At 42.4% G+C, this 23,359-nt stretch overlaps 1 protein-coding gene across 7 annotated transcripts; it reads left to right on the plus strand.

The window, feature by feature from the left end:
- On the plus strand, window positions 1-23,313 carry LOC109895363 (differentially expressed in FDCP 8 homolog). Of its 7 annotated transcripts, none has more exons than XM_020488998.2 (12): window positions 1-185; window positions 8,048-8,158; window positions 10,104-10,201; window positions 12,011-12,160; window positions 14,305-14,446; window positions 14,787-14,951; window positions 15,453-15,580; window positions 15,896-16,009; window positions 16,500-16,580; window positions 21,132-21,272; window positions 21,425-21,534; window positions 21,831-23,313. In XM_020488998.2, the coding sequence occupies exons 2-12, from the start codon at window positions 8,062-8,064 to the stop codon at window positions 21,922-21,924; spliced, it is 1,320 nt and encodes a 439-aa protein (XP_020344587.1). In that variant the 5' UTR covers window positions 1-185; window positions 8,048-8,061; the 3' UTR covers window positions 21,925-23,313. The 7 variants fall into 7 exon arrangements, with proteins under 7 accessions (XP_020344587.1, XP_020344592.1, XP_031686889.1 ...); XM_020489003.2 differs by having other exon boundaries at window positions 17-185; window positions 10,104-10,273; XM_031831029.1 differs by lacking the exon at window positions 1-185 and adding an exon at window positions 5,597-5,685 and having other exon boundaries at window positions 21,831-23,274.
- The last annotated feature ends 46 nt before the right edge of the window (window positions 23,314-23,359 follow it).

A 23,359-nucleotide genomic window follows, 5' to 3' on the forward strand; every position in this document is an offset into this window, starting at 1 on the left:
AGAGCAGTATTCCTGCGCTGACACATCCAGAGAAAACATTGGAATCATTATGTGTGATGCTGATGACAGAGAACCCAAGAAGGATACAGGATATATTTGCGAATAAAACTGAATGCACGGCGTTTAAAGTGTCCAACATCAATCATATACGGATGAAATATTGTTGTTTGGAGGTCGACAATGGGGTAAGTATACCTGTCTAGGGAATGTTAGCTAGCAAGTAGTCTAGCTAGCTAAGCTAACGACAGTTTTGCTAGCTAGCTATTACTATTTACAGTGATTTTAGATTACATAGCTAACATTGCCGTTTAAAGTTGCTGGCTGCCTGGCTTATGCAAGTCTTCCAATGTTTTAAAACTCGGAACATTTTTACGTGCTACCCTTTCGTTTTGTAGGTAACGTTAGCTACCTAGCTAGTTGAAATACTAGTAAATTACTAGATAGAGGGCTGATGTCAGAAACCCTTGAAGTTCCAGAATGTAGTGATATGGCAGCCATATTGGTCAGGGAGATATCCAAAACAGTCTAAATTGAATAAACGACAGTAGAGGCATACTCCTGATTTTAGTTACGTAGAAAAATAAAAGTAAGGCATGTGATATCAAAAATGGTTTCATAGAATTATTGTCAAACTAAAATATTGTCATACGACTCAGTCCTCGACTCAGTCACATGACTTCGACTCGAGTCTTGACCCAAGTAACAAATTTGATGACTTGATAGAAAAGAAAATTACTCGACTTTGACCTGAGATTCATGAATTAAAATTATCTGGCCAGGTTTTGTCACTCATTTTGTGGCACAGAGTATACGTGGATTGACTTCCACAACCAAGGTGGCATAGCAGTTCAGACGTCTTTTGTCCTCGTCTTGTCGTGTCCTGTATATATATATATTTACAACTTTTTCACATACATTTTATTTTTATTTTCCATCAACTCATCTTCAAAACACTCTCCTGCAACCCGCCTCACCAATGTATATTTATAAAAAAGTATTATTTACCTCAGATCTGTAATCCTCCAAGAAGCTAGCCAGAAACTCCAAGAAGCTAGCCTGAAACTAGCCAGAAGCTAATCCAGAAGCTAGTTCAGAAGCTAGTTAGCTCCTTTACTGGCAAATCGTTAGTATTCAGCTAACCACGGTTTGTGGTCATCAGCTATCCTTTAGCTCGAAAATCTATCGCCAGTTCTGTACGGCGCAGCGCGGCTCGGAACGGAACATACCGGACCAATTTTTCTCTCCATGTCCCTGGATTTCGACTGCTCTCTGGACATTCATACCCGGATCTCACAGCTAGCTAGCTGCTATCCGTGTGACTATCGGCCTTCGTCGATTCCGGAGCAAACATCAATTATTCCGGAGCTAGCAAGCTCCGTCAATCACTCCTGAGTTCCATCAATCACACCTGGGCTGCAGTCACCTATCCGGACCCGTTTTACTGCTTTCGCGGAGCCCCACCGGGCCTTCACAACTGGACTGCCGACGTTATCTACCCGAAGGAGTTATTCGGCTGGCTCCTGAACGCCCATCTGCGGCCTGCTAACCGTTAGCTGTCTTACCGGCTGCTATCTGAATAGACAATCGGACAATTTTTTTTATATATATATTTTTTTTATTATTATTATTATGTTTTCTTCTTGGGCCTCTATAACTATATCTATTGTTTTTATTTTTGTTGTTGTGTGATTTGGATTAATCCCCTCTACCACACGGAACCCCACTAATCTACTGACGGAACGCAAGAGGTAGCTAACAACAGACCTCCATCCTATGCTAGCTTGCTACCGATGCCCTGGCTAGCTGTCTAAATCACCAACCAACCTCTCCACTCACCGGACCCTTTTGATCACTCGACTAAGCATGCCTCTCCTTAATGTCAATATGTCTTGTCCATTTCTGTTCTGGTTAGTGTTTATTGGCTTATTTCACTGTAGAGCCTCTAGTCCTGCTCACTATACCTTATCCAACCTATTAGTTCCACCACCCACACATGCAATGACATCTCCTGGTTTCAACGATGTTTCTAGAGACAATATCTCTCTCTTCATCACTCAATACCTAGGTTTACCTCCACTGTATTCACATCCTACCATACATTTGTCTGTACATTATACCTTGATGCTATTTTATCGCCCCCAGAAACCTCCTTTTACTCTATGTTCCAGACGTTCTAGACGACCAATTCTCATAGCTTTTAGCCGTACCCTTATTCTACTCCTCCTATGTTCCTCTGGCGATGTAGAGGTGAATCCAGGCCCTGCAGTGCCTAGCTCCACTCCTATTCCCCAGGCGCTCTCTTTTGACGACTTCTGTAACCGTAATAGCCTTGGTTTCATGCATGTTAACATTAGAAGCCTCCTCCCTAAGTTTGTTCTATTCACTGCTTTAGCACACTCTGCCAACCCGGATGTTCTAGCTGTGTCTGAATCCTGGCTTAGGAAGACCACCAAAAACTCAGACATTTTAATTCCAAACTACAACATTTTCAGACAAGATAGAACTGCCAAAGGGGGCGGTGTTGCAATCTACTGCAAAGATAGCCTGCAGAGTTCTGTCCTACTATCCAGGTCTGTACCCAAACAATTTGAACTTCTACTTTTAAAAATCCACCTCTCTAAAAACAAGTCTCTCACTGTTGCCGCCTGCTATAGACCACCCTCTGCCCCCAGCTGTGCTCTGGACACCATATGTGAACTGATTGCCCCCCATCTATCTTCAGAGTTCGTGCTGCTAGGCGACCTAAACTGGAACATGCTTAACACCCCAGCCATCCTACAATCTAAACTTGATGCCCTCAATCTCACACAAATTATCAATGAACCTACCAGGTACCTCCCCAAAACCTTAAACACGGGCACCCTCATAGATATCATCCTAACCAACTTCCCCTCTAAATACACCTCTGCTGTCTTCAACCAAGATCTCAGCGATCACTGCCTCATTGCCTGCATCCGTAATGGGTCAGCGGTCAAACGACCGCCACTCATCACTGTAAAACGCTCCCTGAAACACTTCTGCGAGCAGGCCTTTCTAATCGACCTGGCCGGGGTATCCTGGAAGGATATTGATCTCATCCCGTCAGTAGAGGATGCCTGGATATTTTTTTTAAATGCCTTCCTAACCATCCTAAATAAACATGCCCCATTCAAGAAATTTAGAACCAGGAACAGATATAGCCCTTGGTTCTCCCCAGACCTGACTGCCCTTAACCAACACAAAAACATCCTATGGCGTTCTGCATTAGCATCGAACAGCCCCCGTGATATGCAGCTGTTCAGGGAAGCTAGAAATCATTATACACAGGCAGTTAGAAAAGCCAAGGCTAGCTTTTTCAAGCAGAAATTTGCTTCCTGCAACACTAACTCAAAAAAGTTCTGGGACACTGTAAAGTCCATGGAGAATAAGAACACCTCCTCCCAGCTGCCCACTGCACTGAAGATAGGAAACACTGTCACCACTGATAAATCCACCATAATTGAGAATTTCAATAAGCATTTTTCTACGGCTGGCCATGCTTTCCACCTGGCTACTCCTACCCCGGACAACAGCACTGCACCCCCAACAGCAACTCGCCCAAGCCTTCCCCATTTCTCCTTCTCCCAAATCCATTCAGCTGATGTTCTGAAAGAGCTGCAAAATCTGGACCCCTACAAATCAGCCGGGCTAGACAATCTGGACCCTTTCTTTCTAAAATTATCTGCCGAAATTGTTGCCACCCCTATTACTAGCCTGTTCAACCTCTCTTTCGTGTCGTCTGAGATTCCCAAAGATTGGAAAGCAGCTGCGGTCATCCCCCTCTTCAAAGGGGGGGACACTCTTGACCCAAACTGCTACAGACCTATATCTATCCTACCGTGCCTTTCTAAGGTCTTCGAAAGCCAAGTCAATAAACAGATTACCGACCATTTCGAATCTCACCATACCTTCTCTGCTATGCAATCCGGTTTCAGAGCTGGTCATGGGTGCACCTCAGCCACGCTCAAGGTCCTAAACGATATCTTAACCGCCATCGATAAGAAACATTACTGTGCAGCCGTATTCATTGATCTGGCCAAGGCTTTCGACTCTGTCAATCACCATATCCTCATCGGCAGACTCGACAGCCTTGGTTTCTCAAATGATTGCCTCGCCTGGTTCACCAACTACTTCTCTGATAGAGTTCAGTGTGTCAAATCGGAGGGTCTGCTGTCCGGACCTCTGGCAGTCTCTATGGGGGTGCCACAGGGTTCAATTCTTGGACCGACTCTCTTCTCTGTATACATCAATGAGGTCGCTCTTGCTGCTGGTGAGTCCCTGATCCACCTCTACGCAGACGACACCATTCTGTATACTTCCGGCCCTTCTCTGGACACTGTGTTAACAACCCTCCAGGCAAGCTTCAATGCCATACAACTCTCCTTCCGTGGCCTCCAATTGCTCTTGAATGCAAGTAAAACTAAATGCATGCTCTTCAACCGATCGCTGCCTGCACCTACCCGCCTGTCCAACATCACTACTCTGGACGGCTCTGACTTAGAATACGTGGACAACTACAAATACTTAGGTGTCTGGTTAGATTGTAAACTCTCCTTCCAGACCCATATCAAACATCTCCAATCCAAAGTTAAATCTAGAATTGGCTTCCTATTTCGCAACAAAGCATCCTTCACTCATGCTGCCAAACATACCCTTGTAAAACTGACCATCCTACCAATCCTCGACTTTGGCGATGTCATTTACAAAATAGCCTCCAATACCCTACTCAACAAATTGGATGCAGTCTATCACAGTGCAATCCGTTTTATCACCAAAGCCCCATATACTACCCACCATTGCGACCTGTACGCTCTCGTTGGCTGGCCCTCGCTTCATACTCGTCGCCAAACCCACTGGCTCCATGTCATCTACAAGACACTGCTAGGTAAAGTCCCCCCTTATCTCAGCTCGCTGGTCACCATAGCATCTCCCACCTGTAGCACACGCTCCAGCAGGTATATCTCTCTAGTCACCCCCAAAACCAATTCTTTCTTTGGCCGCCTCTCCTTCCAGTTCTCTGCTGCCAATGACTGGAACGAACTACAAAAATCTCTGAAACTGGAAACACTTATCTCCCTCACTAGCTTTAAGCACCAACTGTCAGAGCAGCTCACAGATTACTGCACCTGTACATAGCCCACCTATAATTTAGCCCAAACAACTACCTCTTTCCCAACTGTATTTAATTTTAATTTATTTATTTATTTTGCTCCTTTGCACCCCATTATTTTTTTATTTCTACTTTGCACATTCTTCCATTGCAAAACTACCATTCCAGTATTTTACTTGCTATATTGTATTTACTTTGCCATCTTGGCCTTTTTTGCCTTTACCTCCCTTCTCACCTCATTTGCTCACATTGTATATAGACTTGTTTATACTGCATTATTGACTGTATGTTTGTTTTTACTCCATGTGTAACTCTGTGTCGTTTTATCTGTCGAACTGCTTTGCTTTATCTTGGCCAGGTCGCAATTGTAAATGAGAACTTGTTCTCAACTTGCCTACCTGGTTAAATAAAGGTAAAATAAATAAATAAATAAATAAAAGCAGCAAGAGACAGTAGCCGCAGCATCGCCCTTGCAAAAAACCTGCAACAGATTGGCTAGTGAAACGCACACGCGGCACTCTGTTTGGACTAGCAAACTGTCAATCATCACAGGTCGGGTGAGCTAGCGAAGCGATTGATGATTTGCTGTGCAACTATACGATCGAGTGCAGCGCAAACGTCTAATTGTAGGAATAGACGATTGCCATAATAAATAAATATGCAGCTCCAAAAAAATGTGGTGATCAAGAATATTAACGCTTTACTTTGTAAACTTACCAGCAATGGGGCAACACTTATTATCATAGGCCTACTGGTGTTTTGGTATGTAACAATTGCTTGAAATTGGTAATTTACTTGTGAAGCTGGCATTTGGAATTTGTTGTTAAAATGTATTATTGTGGCGAAGACGCACCATAGCCTCCTGCGCGGATTTTCACTTGCGCTCTCCAAACGCCTGCCAGTGAACGTTTTTTTCCGGGTGGGTATATTTTGTGGAACGTTCCAACAGGAATCTGTTCCAACAACTTCGTAAATAACAAGGTTGCCAACAAACAACGCGTACAATGTTGTAAAGCGGCAGAATGAGATACCGGGTAGGGAGTGGGCTATTTCATTAAGATTTTCACTCACCACGTTTTATTCCGAAAAATGTATGTCTGGTAACCTATGGACAAACATTAATAATAAGTTACGTGGTGAGTTGATGCCTATTCGGAAGCTAGTTAGCTAGGTGAATTAATCATGCTACTTTGTATGCGTTTGTTGGCAACCTTGTACTTTACGAAGTTTTTGTTACAGACTACTGTTGGAACGTTTTCACAAATTATACCCATCACGTTTTCCTGTTGTTTAAGAGTTTGCCGTTGCTTTCACACGCTGAAATTCATAGGCCCTATTAGGTAAATACATATTCCATCGAATACTAAAATAATTGCTAAAGTTTCATAATTCTATCCCCATACCGTTTATTGCAACACGTAGACATTTCTGTTTCTGGTTTGATAAACATACGATCGATACCATTTAATTTAGCCAAACATTCATGTGCACTATACACATCGCGCGATGTGTATAGTGCATATGAACGTTCGTAAGACTCATGAGGTAGAAGTAATGTTTATTTAATTAAATGTATAGTTTCCTTTGTCCATAATTCCCTGATTATGTCGGAGTTCCGTGTATCTGTGTCTTATGTCTGTCATGTTTGTTGTGCGTGAACAAATTATTGTTCCATGAATGCATGGTGATGAAATATCATGAATTATCATTAAGTCTGATTTAAGATGGATGTGGAAATTTTCATTTGACATTTTAGAACCAGTTTATTGGTTGTAATAGCTAATTGTATGGTCTTGGGTGCCAAGTGCTTATATAATGTAGGTCTACCTGTTTGAGCTCCTGTTAGATTCCATTTGCTTTCTCAGGGGGAGGCTGTACAGTCTACCTGTGTCAGATAGGACAGGTTCAGCCTGATACAGAGGCTATTGCCGGTGTATATTAGGTCAATCTATTTGTATATTTTGTATGATATGGCGCTTTCACCATTGGATCACCAAGGTGTAAATAGGTCTACACTCTGAGCATGTTGAGTGTCTTCTGCTGATGTCACGCCCTTATGACTGCTGCAAGGTCCCTATTTTACAATTACATCATCAAAATGTGCTGTAGACAAAATAATCCAAAGGTATGTCTGGTAGACCCAATAAATAAAGATTTGTAGTTGAACAAGGCATTGCATGTATAGTTTAAAAAACATTTTAAACTTGAGACTTGACTTAAAATTGTGACTGGAATTGACTTGCTCTTAGAATGCACGACTTGTACTTGACTCGAGTCTTGAACCGTTCTACTTGGGACTCGACTTGAGGCTCATCTTGTGACTTTACACTTGCTTGTGACTCGAATAATAGTGACTTGGTCCCACCTCTGATAAAATAGCTTCTAAAATGCATGTAAAATTATAAACTAGTATTTGAGGACATGTTTAGGTTATAAGTCAAAGCAAAAACAGTGTCAACCCTCTAAACTATTACTTTTAATGGGAGTCTTGCTTGTTTTCAGACAGTGTGGGTGCTCATCTGAGCTGATCCTGCAGCTCTGATGACTGCTACGGTTATGTGTCTGTGATAATGCATATTACATGTGTCAATATCTGATCCCTACAAGACATCATAACATGGCATATCAACAATGCCTGAGTACCAATTCTCTGTACCCATATCCTCATGCTTACGGTAGCTCACCTTCGTCTATAAAACAGGGAAGATCAACACTCCCATTATCAAATACCAAAGCAATAAATGTCAATGCAGCCATATTGACTGGATATAAAATATCCACTTTGTCCTTGAGGGAGCGTCAAGTGAGAGCGACCCCCCCCCCCTTCTCTTGAGGCTTGGCTTGGTGGAACGTAGCCTAGTCCGTGTGTCTCTCGTCCTTCTGGTTCATGACTGACCATGTGTTGTGTGTCTTCCACAGATGTAGCCTGTGAGATGGAATATCATGAGAGACCTGCTTCTTTTCGCCAAGCCCGCCTCAACCCCTTTGACCGGGGGGAGGAGGAGGAGGGCGGAACCCCTCCTCAAGATGGTGAGTTTGACTGGCGCGTTGGGTAGTAGCTTAGTTCATTGATAGGTCCCAGTATACATGTGAAATGAATTAACATCAGTGCTGAATGTGATTGCCATGTGATGAGAAGAGAATGCAGAGGCAGATTCTGTGTGTTTTGCTCATCTCAGCAAAGGCCTGGAGAATGGATGGGCCGACAACCTGATGACACTGCAGCAGTAGTGCAGTAGCCTGGTGTGAAGTCAGTTCATGTTGTCTGTGCAGCCAGGCTGCATCTGCAAGATTAGAGCTGCAACCTGTACCAGAGCAAGCATTGTCTGCAGAACTATAGTCTGTAAGAGATGGAACAATCTATACATTTTGAAATGATGTGACTGACTGACTACAGCTGAACAACAGTATAGACTGAAAGAGGAAGAAGGCTGCTGTTTCTTCCATCTCTGTTGCTTAATATCTGATTTAGTACCAATCTTGCAACAGCGCCCTAACCGTTATGAGCTCATCAACAACACAAACTGACCCTGGATCTGTAGTTGTGGGCCAAAAGTAATGAGAGGAACTGAGACAGGAGCATTAGGTAGTACTGTGGTTCAGAACGATTCCTGTAATCATATGCCTACACTTAGCTCAGTTGACTAGAACACTGCTTAGGCTTCTGCTGCATCTGTCTGCCTCTCCAGCTCTCTCTGGCAGCCAGTGACTCAGGATATCTTGTCTCTCGCTACCATGATGTCATCTGAGGTGTATGCAGGTACAAGAAATATGCAGGCCTAGATAGGGAGATTAGCTATGGGTTTACTTGATACAGACTAACTTGAGACTACTACCTGCTGAATGTTGTTTGTTTGTAATGATATGTTCTGGCTTTAGGTCTATCTGATGAACTAGTCAATTGTTAGACACCCAAAATGCTTCTTGCTGAGGGTAGACATCTGTTTGTGGTCCAGGCTAACTGTTGATGTAATTGCAAATGTCATGTAGCATCTCTGTATTTTCATTATACATATATATATATTTTTTATGATAGGAGGGGAATCTTGTCCCTCTGGATCTTTAGGCCTAATTGATCGGTTTCTTACTGTGTTGAGGCGTCTGTTACAGCCAAAAGTAAAAGCTTTGGGAAGCAGCTTTTTATCAGGAAGTGGTCTTTGGAGATGTAGAAGCTTAGAGTTTCAAAGAGGCTAGCCCTCAGCCAAAATCTTGTACTGTGTACCCTGGCACAAAACCACACAAAATGGCTTAAAGCCTCTCTCTGGTTCCTCTAAGGCTTTAAATATTTGATCCGTTTACATGCCCCCAAGCCTACCAGCACTCACTTTGATTTAATGCCTGAAGAGCTGAACTGTGTATGCTCTGGTGCTGAAATTGGGAGCCGAGCTAAACCAAGGAGAACTTTCTTTATCAGATTGTCAGAATGCTTTGATCTGTGTGATTAGTCTGATAATACAGAAACCCACATTTGAGTTGGTGTCAGAGAATAAAGCTCCTATCTGCCATGACTTGCCTTTGTACTATAATTTTAAGTTCTTTGTTGTCAAAGCCTTTAATGAAGTAGCATAAACGTGTCCCAAATAATTTTACGAAGAAGAATAAGATTATTGCAAATCAGGGACGATAGCCTTTGTTAAATCCAATAGGTGAGGTGGAAATTGTGGGAGCGTAAACTGATGTCTGGCCCACATCCGTACAGTGGGACTGTTAGGTTAACCATATCTTCCTGTTAATCTTGAGGCTGCATAGCCTTAATTCTGTTACCTAGCAACCTTTAGCACTTCAAAGGCAGTAGTCCTTCCCTGTTTCCCTCTGGTTTTAAACAGAGCACGTATTTGTATAAAAACATTATCTTGTGGCTGCTTTATCCACTCAGAGGGTGAAACTCCTTTTAGACAAATGTGTGTTCTGTAAAAGGTTGTGTGTGTGCGAGAGAGAACAATGCTTACAGTACTTCTTGTCTGTCTTTTCTCAGAGCTGAGACCTGAGCTCTTCTCCTCTGAGAGCCGAAGCCAGAGTTTGGACCGAGCCATGGACCTGGGACTGGCAGAGGATCACTTCTCTCGACCTGTCGTAAGGACAATCCTTATACGGACATTTTGGATGTTGGTGAACCACTGACCAGTCGGTGTGGTTGCATGAAAAGTAATTCATATTGAAAACACGACTGTGATGGATACATTTGTCTATGTGCAGTTTAAATGGCAATCAGTATGTGTTAATGTGAGATTTGGTGCCCGTGTTTGCCCATGCATGGACTTCCAGTGGGGCAAAAAAGTATTTGGTCAGCCACCAATTGTGCAAGTTCTCCCACTTAAAAAGATGAGAGGCCTGTAATTTTATCATAGGTACACTTCAACTATGTCAGACAAAATAAGAGAAGAAAATCCAGAAAATCACTGTAGGATTTTTTATTAATTTATTTGCAAATTATGATTGAAAATAAGTATTTGGTCACCTACAAACAAGCAAGATTTCTGGCTCTCACAGACCTGTAACTTCTTCTTTTAAGAGGCTCCTCTGTCCTCCACTCGTTACCTGTATTAATGGCACCTGTTTGAACTTGTTATCAGTATAAAAGACACCTGTCCACAACCTCAAACAGTCACACTCCAAACTCCACTATGGCCAAGACCAAAGAGCTGTCAAAGGACACCAGAAACAAAATTGTAGACCTGCACCAGGCTGGGAAGACTGAATCTGCAATAGGTAAGCAGCTTGGTTTGAAGAAATCAACTGTGGGAGCAATTATTAGGAAATGGAAGACATACAAGACCACTGATAATCTCCCTCGATCTGGGGCTCCACGCAAGATCTCACCCCGTGGGGTCAAAATTATCACAAGAACGGTGTGCAAAAATACCAGAACCAACCTGGGGGACCTAGTGAATGACCCGCAGAGAGCTGGGGACCAAAGTAACAAAGCCTACCATCAGTAACACACTACGCCTCCAGGGACTCAAATCCTGCAGTGCCAGACGTGTTCCCCTGCTTAAGCCAGTACATGTCCTGGCCCGTCTGAAGTTTGCTAGAGAGCATTTGGATGATCCAGAAGAAGATTGGGAGAATGTCATATAGTCAGATGAAACCAAAATATAACTTTTTTGTAAAAACTCAACTCGTTGTGTTTGGAGGACAAAGAATGCTGAGTTGCATCCAAAGAGAACCATACCTACTGTGAAGCATGGGGGTGGAAACATCATGCTTTGGGGCTGTTTTTCTGCAAAGGGACCAGGACGACTGATCTGTGTAAAGGAAAGAATGAATGGGGCCATGTATCGTGAGATTTTGAGTGAAAACCTCCTTCCATCAGCAAGGGCATTGAAGATGAAATGTGGCTGGGTCTTTCAGCATGACAATTACCCCAAACACACTGCCCAGGCAACGAAGGAGTGGCTTCGTAAGAAGCATTTTCAAGGTCCTGGAGTGGCCTAGTCAGTCTCGAGATCTCAACCCCATAGAAAATCTTTGGAGGGAGTTGAAAGTCCGTGTTGCCCAGCAACAGCCCCAAAACATCACTGTCCTAGAGGAGATCTGCATGGAGGAATGGGCCAAAATACCAGCAACCGTGTGTGAAGACTTACAGAAAACGTTTGACTTCTGTCATTGCCAACAAAGGGTATATCACAAAGTATTGAGATCAACTTTTGTTGTTGACCAAATACTTATTTTCCACCATAATTTGTAAATAAATTCATAAAAAAATCCTACAATGTGATTTTCAGGATTTTTTTCTTCTTCTCATTTTGTCCGTCATAGTTGAAGTGTACCTATGATGACAATTACAGGCCTCTCTCATATTTTTAAGTGGGAGAACTTGACTAAACTTTTTTGCCCCACTGTATGTGTGTTTGTGTGTTTTTACTGTATGTCCCCGTGCAGGACTCGTTTGTAGCGTTGGACATTGAGCAGCTAAAGATGGCCATAGAGGAGTGTAAGAGATTAATCCTGGAGCTGCCTGAGCATTCAGAGAGACAGAAGGACGCTGTGGTCAAACTGATCCACCTACGCCTCAAACTACAGGAGCTCAAGGTAAGACCAGAGGGGAGGCTGGAGGGAAGTATTGAACTACCCAGAGACCATGAGTTAAGGGGGTAAGAAATTAGTCATGAGAGGTAGATGGCAAGAAGGTAGTTGGATCTACGTAGAAGAGTCGACAAACTTTAAAAAAAAAAAAATAAACAAACAGTTTTCAGAGCACTTGTGAACTGTGTATGCATGAAAACCATTCACAAATCATTCACTACCTCTTGAAATGTCAGTACAATATTAATGTGTAACATACAGCGCTTTCAGAAAGTGGTCACACCCCTTGACTTTTTCCACATTTTGTTGTTTTATAGCCTAAATTTTAAATGTATTAAATTGAGATCTTGTGTCACTGACCTACACACAATACCCAATAATGTCAAAGTGGAATTATGTTTTTAGAAATGTTTACAAATTAATTAAAAATTAAAAGCTGAAATGTCTTGAGTCAATAAGTATTCACCCTCTTTGTTATGGCAAGCCTAAATAAGTTCAGGAGTAAACATTTGCTTAACAAGTTACAAGTTGCATGGACTCAATAATAGTGTGCAATAATCGTGTTTAACATAATTGTTTTAAATGACTACCATATCTCTGTACCCCACACTCACAATTAACTGTAAGGTCCCTCAGTCGAGCAATGAATTTCAAACACCGATTCAACCACAAAGACCAGGGAGGTTTTCCAATGCCTTGCAAAGAAGGGCACATATTGGTAAAAAATCTATTTAAAAAAGACATTGAAATATCCCTTTGAGCATGGTAAACTTATTAATTACACTTTGGATGGCATATCAATACACTCAGTCACTACAATGATACAGGTGCCCTTCCTAACTCTGTTGCCGGGGAGGAAGGAGACCGCTCAGGGATTTCACCATTAGGCCAATGGTGACATTAAAACAGTTACAGAGTTTAAAGGCTGTGATAGGAGTAAACTGAATATGGATCAACAACATTGTAGCTACTCTACATTACAAACCTAAATGCCAGAGTGAAAAGAAGGATGCCTGTACAAAATAAGAATATTCCAAAACATGCATCCTGTTTGCAGTAAGGCACTAAAGTAAAACTGCAAAAGATGTGGCTAAGAAATTGACTTCATGTCCAGAATACAAAGCGTTATGTTTGGGGCAAACACATCACTGAATACCCATCTATATATTTTCAATCATGGTGGTGGCTGCATCATGTTATGGGTATGCTTGTCATCAGCAAGGACTAGTGAGTTTTATTCAGGATAAAAATAAACGCTATAGAACTAAGCACAGGCAATATCCTAGGGGAAACCCTTGTTCAGTCTGCTTTCCAACAGACTCTGGGAGACAAATTCACCTTTCAGCAGGATAATAACACACAAGGCCAAATGTACACTGGATTAGCTTACCAAGATGACATTGAATGTTCCTAGTGGCCTAGTTAGTTTTGACTTAAATCAGCTTAAATCTATGGCAAGACTTGAAAATGGCTGTCTAGCGATGATCAACAACCAACTTTATAGAGCTTGAAGAATTTTAAAAAGATTGTACAATCCAGGTTGCAAAGTGCTTAGATTTACCCGAAAAGATTCACAGCTGTAATCACTGCAAAAGGTGATTCTAACATGTATTGACTCAGGGGTCTGAATACTTATGTAAATGAGATATTTCTGTATTTTGTTTTCAATATATTTGCAAAACTTTGTAAAAGCATGTTTTCACTTTCTCATTATGGGGTATTGTCTTTAGATGGGTGAGAGAGGAGAAATCAATTTAATACATTTTTCATTCAGACTGTAACAACAAAATGTGGAATAAGTCAAGGGGTATGAATACCTTCTGAAGGCACTGTAAGTCTTGTTTTGGTCTTCGTGTCCCTGTTTCCTCATTTTATGTCAGACTCTCTCTGTGGTTGTGTCACATCTAACTTAAAAAATAACATGTGAAACCACCCCTTATAGCTCATGAAGTGTCTGGATTCTGCTGGGATTGCCTGAATTGTTTTAAATATGGGTTGTTTTGGTGTCATTCACACTGAGAATGAGTGGGTTGAAAGTGCTACAGTGAACTCGTTCAGTTGATTAATAACAGACTGTAGTGTAGGCCTCTGACACAATGCTGTGCTCTTGTGCTGGGTTCTGATTGGCTCTGCTCCTTGTCACTCAACAGGACCCTGAAGAGGATGAGCCAAACCTGAGGGTGCTGTTGGAGCATCGTTTCTCCAAGGAGAAGAGCAAGAGTGTGAAACAGACGTGTGACAAGTGCAGCACTATCATCTGGGGCCTCATCCAGACCTGGTACACCTGCACAGGTGGGAGTGCATTAAAACTAAGCCAAAATGTTCTCAGTGGTAAAATCTCATGGACACTGAACGGTTGCAGCTGTATGGCTGAATTTGGGTAAACATATAAAAGAGAGAGCATTGCTAAGCAACCAAAACTGAATAGCGCTTAGTTGCTAGGCAACACTGCCCTCTTGAGGCCTTCTATTGGTCGACGTTGGCCCTGATTAGTTAATTGAGTTGGGGAGAGAGATTGAATTAGTTGGTGTACTGTATGGCCAACTTTCTCTCCAAAATCTTAAGTCATATATTGAATTTTAAAACAGTAGTTAGCTGTTGACTAATCTCTGTCTCCCTGTTCCTCTCGCAGGTTGTTACTACCGTTGCCATAGCAAGTGCTTGAACCTCATCAACAAGCCCTGTGTGAGGTCAAAGGTCAGCCACAAGTCAGAGTACGAGCTCAGCATCTGCCCAGAGATCGGGCTGGACCGGCAGGACTACCGCTGTGCTGAGTGCCGCACGCCTGTGTCACTAAGTGAGTGTTCAGCCTTTATGAGACCGACTTGATAGCCAATTAGCAGTCAGCACAAATTGAAATATATGGGCATGATGTCTATGGACCCTTGTTGTATTAATAACACAATCACAGTTATAAAAGCAATGCCTAACCTCTGGGTCAATGGCCTTTAGGGCTGTGTGGACATTCTTCTCTCACAGACTAATGTGACTAAACCTACTATACTGTACAAGATAAACCTGGAGCCCAATAAGTGTTAGTGTTCCTCTGTGGGGATCTAAAGAGATTTAGCTAGAGCATTTACTACAACTCAGCATAGCTGAGAATGACTCTCATTAAGCATTTAATTATGTTGTGATTAGGAAAATATTTGTTCTGTTGTGTGACAGTGTTAGTTGCATGATCAGTGAGTTGTGTGTGACTGTGAGTTGTCTCTGAGACAGTTACGTCAGTGAGAGTTGTGTGGCGTGGTGTTATAATCACTCACAGAGCCCCATGCTGCACTGTGTTGTCCTGTAGAGGGCGTGCCCAGCGAGGCCAGGCAGTGTGACTACACGGGCCAGTACTATTGCAGCACCTGCCACTGGAATGACACCGCTGTCATCCCTGCACGCGTCATCCACAACTGGGAGTTTGAGCCACGCAAGGTACCAAAGTGAGATGCTAATAGCACACTGTTTTTCACACAGCGAGGCACTTCAACAAACTCTACATTATATTACATGATGAGCAGCTGGTAAGAGAATGCACTGCTGTTTCCTTTGGTGACCGTGTAATGGATAAAAATCACTGAAGAACCAGGCCTGAAGCCGGGAATAATAATGTTGAGCGCATAGAACCCTATCACAGTGAATGACATGGAGACAGAACACATTAAAACACTGTTTTCTTCATGTCTGTGTTTGACTATTTGCATTCTGTGCAGTTCTATCTCGTAACAGTGTCCCCTGCTCTCTGGTCAGGTATGTCGTTCCTCCATGCGTTACCTGGCCCTGATGTTACCTCGGCCTGTATTGAAACTGAGGGAGGTAAACCCACTGCTCTTCAACTTTGTGGAGGAACTAGTGGAGATCAGGGTAGGTGACATATCAGCAACAGGGATTCTTTTTGTGCCATAAATTCATTAAAATGTGTTTTTGTCTTTTTGTACAGTTTTTGGTTGGCCCTCTATTTCCACTCCATATAAACTGGGATGAAGTCTGGGTTTGCTATAGAACTTGTTTTGGTAGCTCTGCCTTGTCTGTACTATCAAACAGTAGACCAGGCCTTTGTTTTCAGCAGATTCTCACCAGTCAGCAGTTCAATTTGTGCCAGTGTGTTTTATGGTGAGGGATTAGAATACTGAGGGAGATAGACAGCTGTTTCTGTCATTGGGCAGATTGTCGGGCCAGAGAAGGAAAAACACTTGCTTATGGTATATATAAAAAAATAGTTACATGAAATTAGAAATATGGGTTGGGGTGCACATTCAAAAGCGATTTCCCAAAGAACATGTTGTGTCTGACATTGGCCCATGGAATCAGGATGTGACTGATGGCTTGTGTGTGAATGTGTTCCTCCCTGCAGAAGCTCCGTCAGGACATCCTACTGATGAAGCCCTACTTCATCACCTGTAAGGAGGCCATGGAGGCACGGCTGCTACTGCAGGTCAGCAACATCCCCGCAATATCAACACATCATCCCAACACTCCCACAACATCATAAAGGGCATTGCATTTGTGTCCAGTGCCTTGCATAAAGGTCTTGCAGCAGTATTTATTTTTAAACAACCCAGAGGAACCAATGTTTGCTGAGGTCATTGCTGATAGTATGGGCTGCAACAGCGCCATCCTCTGGCCTTTTATTAATAACATACTGATATAAGAATCAAATCAAGTTTAAATTATCACATGCTTCGTAAACAACAGATGTAGATGTAGAAGTAAAATGCTTACTTATGGGCCCTTCCCAACAATGCAGAATACAATAAAGAAAAATAAATAAATATATATACACACACTACCAGTCAAGTTTTAGAACACCTACTCATTCAAAGGTTTTTCTTTATTTTTACTATTTTCTACATTGTAGAATAATAGTGAAGACATCAGAACTATGAAATAGTACATATGGAATCATGTAGTAACCAAAGTGTTATATAAAATTTATTTATTTGTTTGAGATTGTTCAAATAGCCACCCTTTGCCTTGATGACAACATTGCACACTCTTGGCATTCTCTCAACCAGCTTCACCTGGAATGCTTATCCAACAGTCTTGAAGGAGTTCCCACATATGCTGCGCATTTGTCTGCTGCTTTTCCCTCACTCTGCAGTCCGACTCCTCCAAAACCAGCTCAATATGGTTGAGGTCGGGGGGGTGTGGATGCCAGGTCATCTGATGCAGCACTCTATCACTCTAATTATTGGTCAAGTAGTCCTTACACAGCCTGAAGGGTCATTGTCCTGTTGAAAAACAAATGATCGTCTCACTGAGCCCAAGCCAGATGCGATGGTGTATCGCTGCAGAATGCTGTGATAGTCATGCTGGTTAAGTGTGCCTTGAATTCTAAATAAATCACAGACCGTGTCACCAGCAAAGCACCTCCTCCTCCTCCATGCTTTACGGTGGGAAATGCACATGCGGAGATCATCCGTTCACCCACACCACGTCTCACAAAGACACGGCGGTTAGGACCAATAATCTCCAATTTGGACTCATCAGACCAAAGTACACATTTTTACCGGTCTAATTTCCATTGCTTGTGTTTCTTGGCCCAAGCAAGTCTCTTCTTCTTTTCGGTGTCCTTTAGTAGTGGTTTCTTTGTCGAAATTCGACCATGAAGGCCTGATTCACGCAGTCTCCTCTGAACAGTTGATGTTGAGATGTGTCCGTTACTTGAACTCTGTGAAGCATTTATTTTGGCTGGTAACTCTAATGAAATTATCCTCAGTGTCTTCCATTCCTGTGGCGGTCCTCATGAGAGCCAGTTTCATCATAGCGCTTGATGGGTTTTGCGACTGCACTTGAAGAAACATTCAAAGTTCTTGAAATGTTCTGTATTGACTGCCCTTTATGTCTTAAAGTAATGATGAACTGTCGTTTCTCTTTGCATATTTGAGCTGTTCTTGCCATAATATGGACTTGTTTTTTTACCAAATATGGCTGTTTTCTGTATACCCCCCTACCTTGTCACATGCATTCCAGGTGACTACCTCATGAAGCTGGTTTAGAGAATGCCAAGAATGTGCAAAGCTGTCAAGGCAAAGGGTGGCTATTTGAAGATTTTTATTTTGGTTACTACATGATTCCATATGTGTTATTCCATAGTTTTGATGTCTTCACTATTATTCTACAAAGTAGAAAAAATAAAGAAAAACCCTTGAATAAGTAGGTGTGTCCAAACTTTTGACTGGTAATGTACATGTTTATAATAATAGAAAAAAACAATTAACACAAGGAATAAGTGCACAATTATAGATTGGCTATAAATACGGAACATGTAAAGTGTTGGTCCCATGTTTCATGAGCTGAAATAAAAGATCCCATAAATTGTCCATGTGCACAAAAAGCATAATTCTCTCAAATGCTTTGCACAAATGTGTTAGTGAGTATTTCTCTTTTGCCAAGTTAATCCATCCACCTGACCGGTGTGGCATTATCAAGAAGCTGATTATTACATAGGTGCACCTTGTGCTGGGGGTGATAAAGGGCCACTTTTAAAATGTGCATTTTTGTCACAAAACACAATGCCACAGATGTCTCAAGTTTTGAGGGAGTGTGCAATTGGCATGCTGACAGCAGGAATGTCACCCCAGAGCTGTTGCCAGAGAATTTAATGTTAATTTCTCTACAATAAGCCATCGTTTTAGAGAATATGTCCAACTGGCCTCACAACTGCAGACCACATGTAACTTTGCCAGCCCTGGACCTCCATCTGTGCGATCATCTGAGACCAGCCATCCAGACAACTGATGAAACTGTGGGTTTGCACAACCAAAGAATTTCTGCACAAACTCTCATGAAACCATCTCAGGGAAGCTCACCTGTGTGCTCGCCGTCTTCACCGGGTTCTTGAACTGATTGCAGTTTGGCATCGTAACCGACTTTGATAGCCACTGGCATGCTGGAGAAGTGTGCTCTTCACAGATGAATCCCGGTTTCAACTGTACCGGGCAGATTGCAGACAGTGTGTATGGCGTCGATTGGGTGAGTGGTTTGCTGGTGGGGTTATGGTATGGGAAGGCATAAGCTATGGACAACATTTTCCAGTTCTTCATGGCCTGCATACTCACCAGACATTGAGCCTGTTTGGGATGCTCTGGTATGACGTGTACAACAGCATGTTCCAGTTCCTGCCAATATCCAGCGTTTTTCGCACAGCCATGAACTAATTTCTTTATGTACTTTAACTCAGTAAAACATTTGAAATGGTTGCATTTTGTGTTTTTATATTTTTGTTCAGTGTATATGGATTACAGAGTCGATGTTCAAGGGTACGGGGAAATGGAAGTAGATATGTACATATAAACTCAACAGAAAAAGAGACGTCCTCTCACTGTCAAGTGTTTATTTTCAGCGAACCTAACGTGTAAATATTTGTATGAACATGAGATTCAAAAACTGAGACATAAACTGAACAAGTTCCACAGACATGTGACTAACAGAAATGGAAAAATGTGTCCCTGAACAAAGAGGGGTCAAAATCAAAAGTAACAGTCAGTACCTGGTGTGGTCACCTGCTGCATTAAGTACTGCAGTGCATCTCCTTCTCATGGACTGCACCATATTTGCCAGTTCTTGCTGTGAGATGTTACCCCAGTCTTCCACCAAGGCACCTGCAATTTCCCGGACATTTCTGGGGGAGGGGAATGGCCCTAGCCCTCACCCTCCGATCCAACAGGTCCCAGATGTGCTCATTGGGATTGAGATCCAGGCTCTTCGCTGGCCATGGCAGAACACTGACATTCCTGTTTTGCAGAAAATCACTCACAGAATGAGCAGTATGGCTGGTGGCATTGTCATGCTGGAGGGTCATGTCAGGATGAGCCTGCAGGAAGGGTACCACATGAGGGAGGAGGATGTCTTCCCTGTAACGCACAGCGTTGAGATTGCCTGCAATGTCAACAAGCTCAGTCCGATGATGCTGTGACACACCGCCCCAGACCGTGACGACCTTCCACCTCCAAATCGATCCCGCTCCAGAGTACAGGCCTCGGTTTAACACTCATTTATTCGAAGATAAACATGAATCCGATCATCACCCCTGGTGAGATAAAACCGCGACTCGTCAGTGAAGAGCACTTTTTGCCAGTCCTGTCTGGTCCAGCGATGGTGTCCGTCCTGTCTCCCTGTAGTGCTGTCTTAGGTGTCTCACAGTACTGACATGGCAATTTATTACCCTGGCCACATCTGCAGTCCTCATGCCTCCTTGCAGCATGCCTAAGGCACGTTCATGCAGATGTACAGGGACCCTGGGCATATTTCTTTCGTGTTTTTCAGAGTCAGTAGAAAGGCCTCTTTAGTGTCCTATGTTTTCATAACTTTGACCTTAATTGCCTACCGTCTGTAAGCTGTTAGTGTCTTAACGACCGTTCCACAGGTGCATGTTCATTAATTGTTTATGGTTCATTGAGCAAGAATGGGAAACAGTGTATAAACCCTTTTACAATGAAGATCTGTGAAGTTATTTGGACTTTTACAAATGACCTTTGAAAGACAGGGTCCTGAAAAAGGGATGTTTTTTATTTTTTATTATTTTTTTTGCTGAGTAATGGTCAGCAAAAAGGGGTAATGGTCTTAGTAATGCTAGGCCACAAATGTCAATATGCAAGTTATGTGAGTTAATGGGTGACCTCGACGTTACACAGCTACTGTACATTCTGACATGCATACAGTCGTATGTAGGCTTAGTTGTGAGCAGTTATGGTGTAGGATACATACAGCACCAGAGGGGATTATTCTAGTTCATATGCAAATGTAAAAATAAATAAGTGTTAGAAAATATTGTCCCAAGTAAGGGTTTGTTTTTACAGTGAAAGGGGCTAAAATTTCACGCAATGATTTTAGTTATTACATTCTGTTAATTAACATTCAGTTGGTCAGTTAACCTAATTTAATTGATATGGAAATGTTTCAGCTCTCTCTCGCTCTATATATATATATATATATTTTTTATTTTTTATTTATTTATTTATTTGAATGTTCCTTCCCCTCTTAGCTCCATGATCGCCAGCACTTTGTGGAGAACAATGACATGTATTCGCTGCAGGATTTGATTGACATCTCTAGTGGCAGACTCAGCTGCTCTCTCACAGAGATCCACACTACCTTTGCCAAGCACATCAAACTGGACTGTGACGTGAGTTGTATACAGTACTTGTCTGTCACAAAGGTGAGGAAGAACCCGACTCATTCTGGGGAGAAAACCAATGGAACAGAGCAGGCAGATGTTTTGTTGAAGCTGTAGAGACCTGTGATACTGAGCTGTGCTCTGTCTTTTGCCCCCTCCAGCGGTGCCAAGCCAAAGGCTTTATGTGTGAGCTGTGTAAGGAGGGAGACATCCTGTTCCCGTTTGACAGCCACACCTCAGTGTGCCACGACTGCTCTGCTGTCTTCCACAGGTCAGTCCCTTATCTGTGGACACCAGAGGAGGCTGATGGGAGGAGCTATAGGAAGACGAGCCCATTGTAATGAATGGAATAAATGGAACGGTATCAAACCCATCATACATATGGAAACCACATGTTCGACTCTGTTGCACTCATTCCATTCCAGCCAATACATTGAGCCATTCCTCCTATAGCGCCTCCCACCAGCCTCCACTGGCAGACACGTTTATAAGACATATGTAGTGTTCATGTATAATATCAGTGATTGGTTGACACTTGGCTATTTCCTGTGTGCTGTTTCTCTTTAGGGACTGTTTCTATGACAATTCCACAACTTGCCCGAAATGTGCCCGGATGACCGAACGCAAGCACGACGATCCGCCGTATCCGAAAGACACGTAGCCCTGTCGATCTAACCCTGTCACTGTGACTGACCACCTGTAGGAGCAACCATGGCACTTTTTCTTATGTTGAGGACCATCAAGACATTTTTCTGACACAAACATGACTAGCTTTCCCTCTTGCTCTCTCTCTTTTTTTGTGGGGATGTTTTCAAGTTACTTTATTCCAGTTCAGTGGACTACGGAAGATGGTAGCAGGATACTAGAGTTTTATATGATCCGGTAATGAAGTGTTATACTCTGAGACTGGCTGCATTGTATAGCCCACAGAAACACTAAGCCAATGTTGTTCAGTATGTGTGTTACTGTGTGAGAGTACTGTATGGGCATCATGTTGCAGGCATGAATTGCAATGTGGGTCACATAACTGTCTTTACCTCTTAACAATCTATATCTTTAACTACCCTGAAGTAGGTGTTAAATTGATTTGTTAAGATGAATTTGGAATTTAACAAAAACTACCATTCACCTACAGGCCTTAACTGGCATTGATAACAAGAGCCAGGTATTTCTAGTGAGGTTAGGTCATAGTTCTTCAAAACTACTTCCCTAGGGGCATGAGGTATTTCACCCCCCTGTTTTGAAACAATGTGTTACGTGATGGACAATGACACTAAAATTGGTTTTGATTATTTGTTTGAACACCACAAAATGATCTGCCTGAAACACTTGAGAAGAGAACATGTGGTTTGTATGTTATGTCTTAGGGAACTTTAACGCAGTACTTTTTCACAGAATTATTGGGCAGTAATGGAAACAATGCCAAGAGGGTAAAGTCGAGTAGAGCTCATTATGATGTGCTGATTAACTATATCTTAATTTGACATTGTGTGCTGAAATGTTTGGAAATCTAGTTGAACACTGTGTGCATTTACCCATTGATCAAGTCATCTATTTAACAGTATTGTTGTGGGGTGGTTTGCAGCCTGCCTCAAAGTATGGCACATTCCTTGAGCTGACCAATGATACTTCTGGACACATGAGCGTGTAAATGTTTATGTTGACAAATTATTTGTTTTATAATAATGCGTGTTTGGCCGTGTTATGTTTTTCTCTGCATAATGTTCTTGATAACATGCAAGTGTAATGTTCCATGTGTTAGTGAAAATCCAGATATAAACATGAATTGTAAGGTCATGTGACATTAAGCATGAATAATGTATTAATGAATTCTGTTGTGAGGAGTTGTTTTTGCTGACACTGTGGCAGCCTTTGCCAATGAAGCCCTTGGCTCCAGGCCTGTGGCAGAGGCTAATGCAAACATTACTATGTGCTGTGGCCATACTAAATGCTGTTTTGAACAGTGTACCAACAGTAAACTGTGTATAAAGATGGTTTCTGTCGTGGAAAATGTGACCAGTGAATGAAGAGATTAAATTATCTGGCCCGGGTTACCCTGGTGGCAGGAGTTTGGGCAGGTGTGCGTTCGTTTTGGA

This window comes from Oncorhynchus kisutch, linkage group LG8, assembly GCF_002021735.2.
Source record: "Oncorhynchus kisutch isolate 150728-3 linkage group LG8, Okis_V2, whole genome shotgun sequence".
Lineage (NCBI taxonomy): Eukaryota > Metazoa > Chordata > Actinopteri > Salmoniformes > Salmonidae > Oncorhynchus > Oncorhynchus kisutch.

Bases quoted from the DNA above. Each gene is read 5' to 3' on its own strand.
- LOC109895363 (XM_020488998.2), top strand. From the start codon at position 8,062: ATGGAATATCATGAGAGACCTGCTTCTTTTCGCCAAGCCCGCCTCAAC. The intron at 15,581-15,895 runs GTACCAAAGTGA...CTCTCTGGTCAG, and splicing joins GGGAGTTTGAGCCACGCAAG to GTATGTCGTTCCTCCATGCG. The intron at 21,535-21,830 runs GTCAGTCCCTTA...GTTTCTCTTTAG, and splicing joins TGCTCTGCTGTCTTCCACAG to GGACTGTTTCTATGACAATT.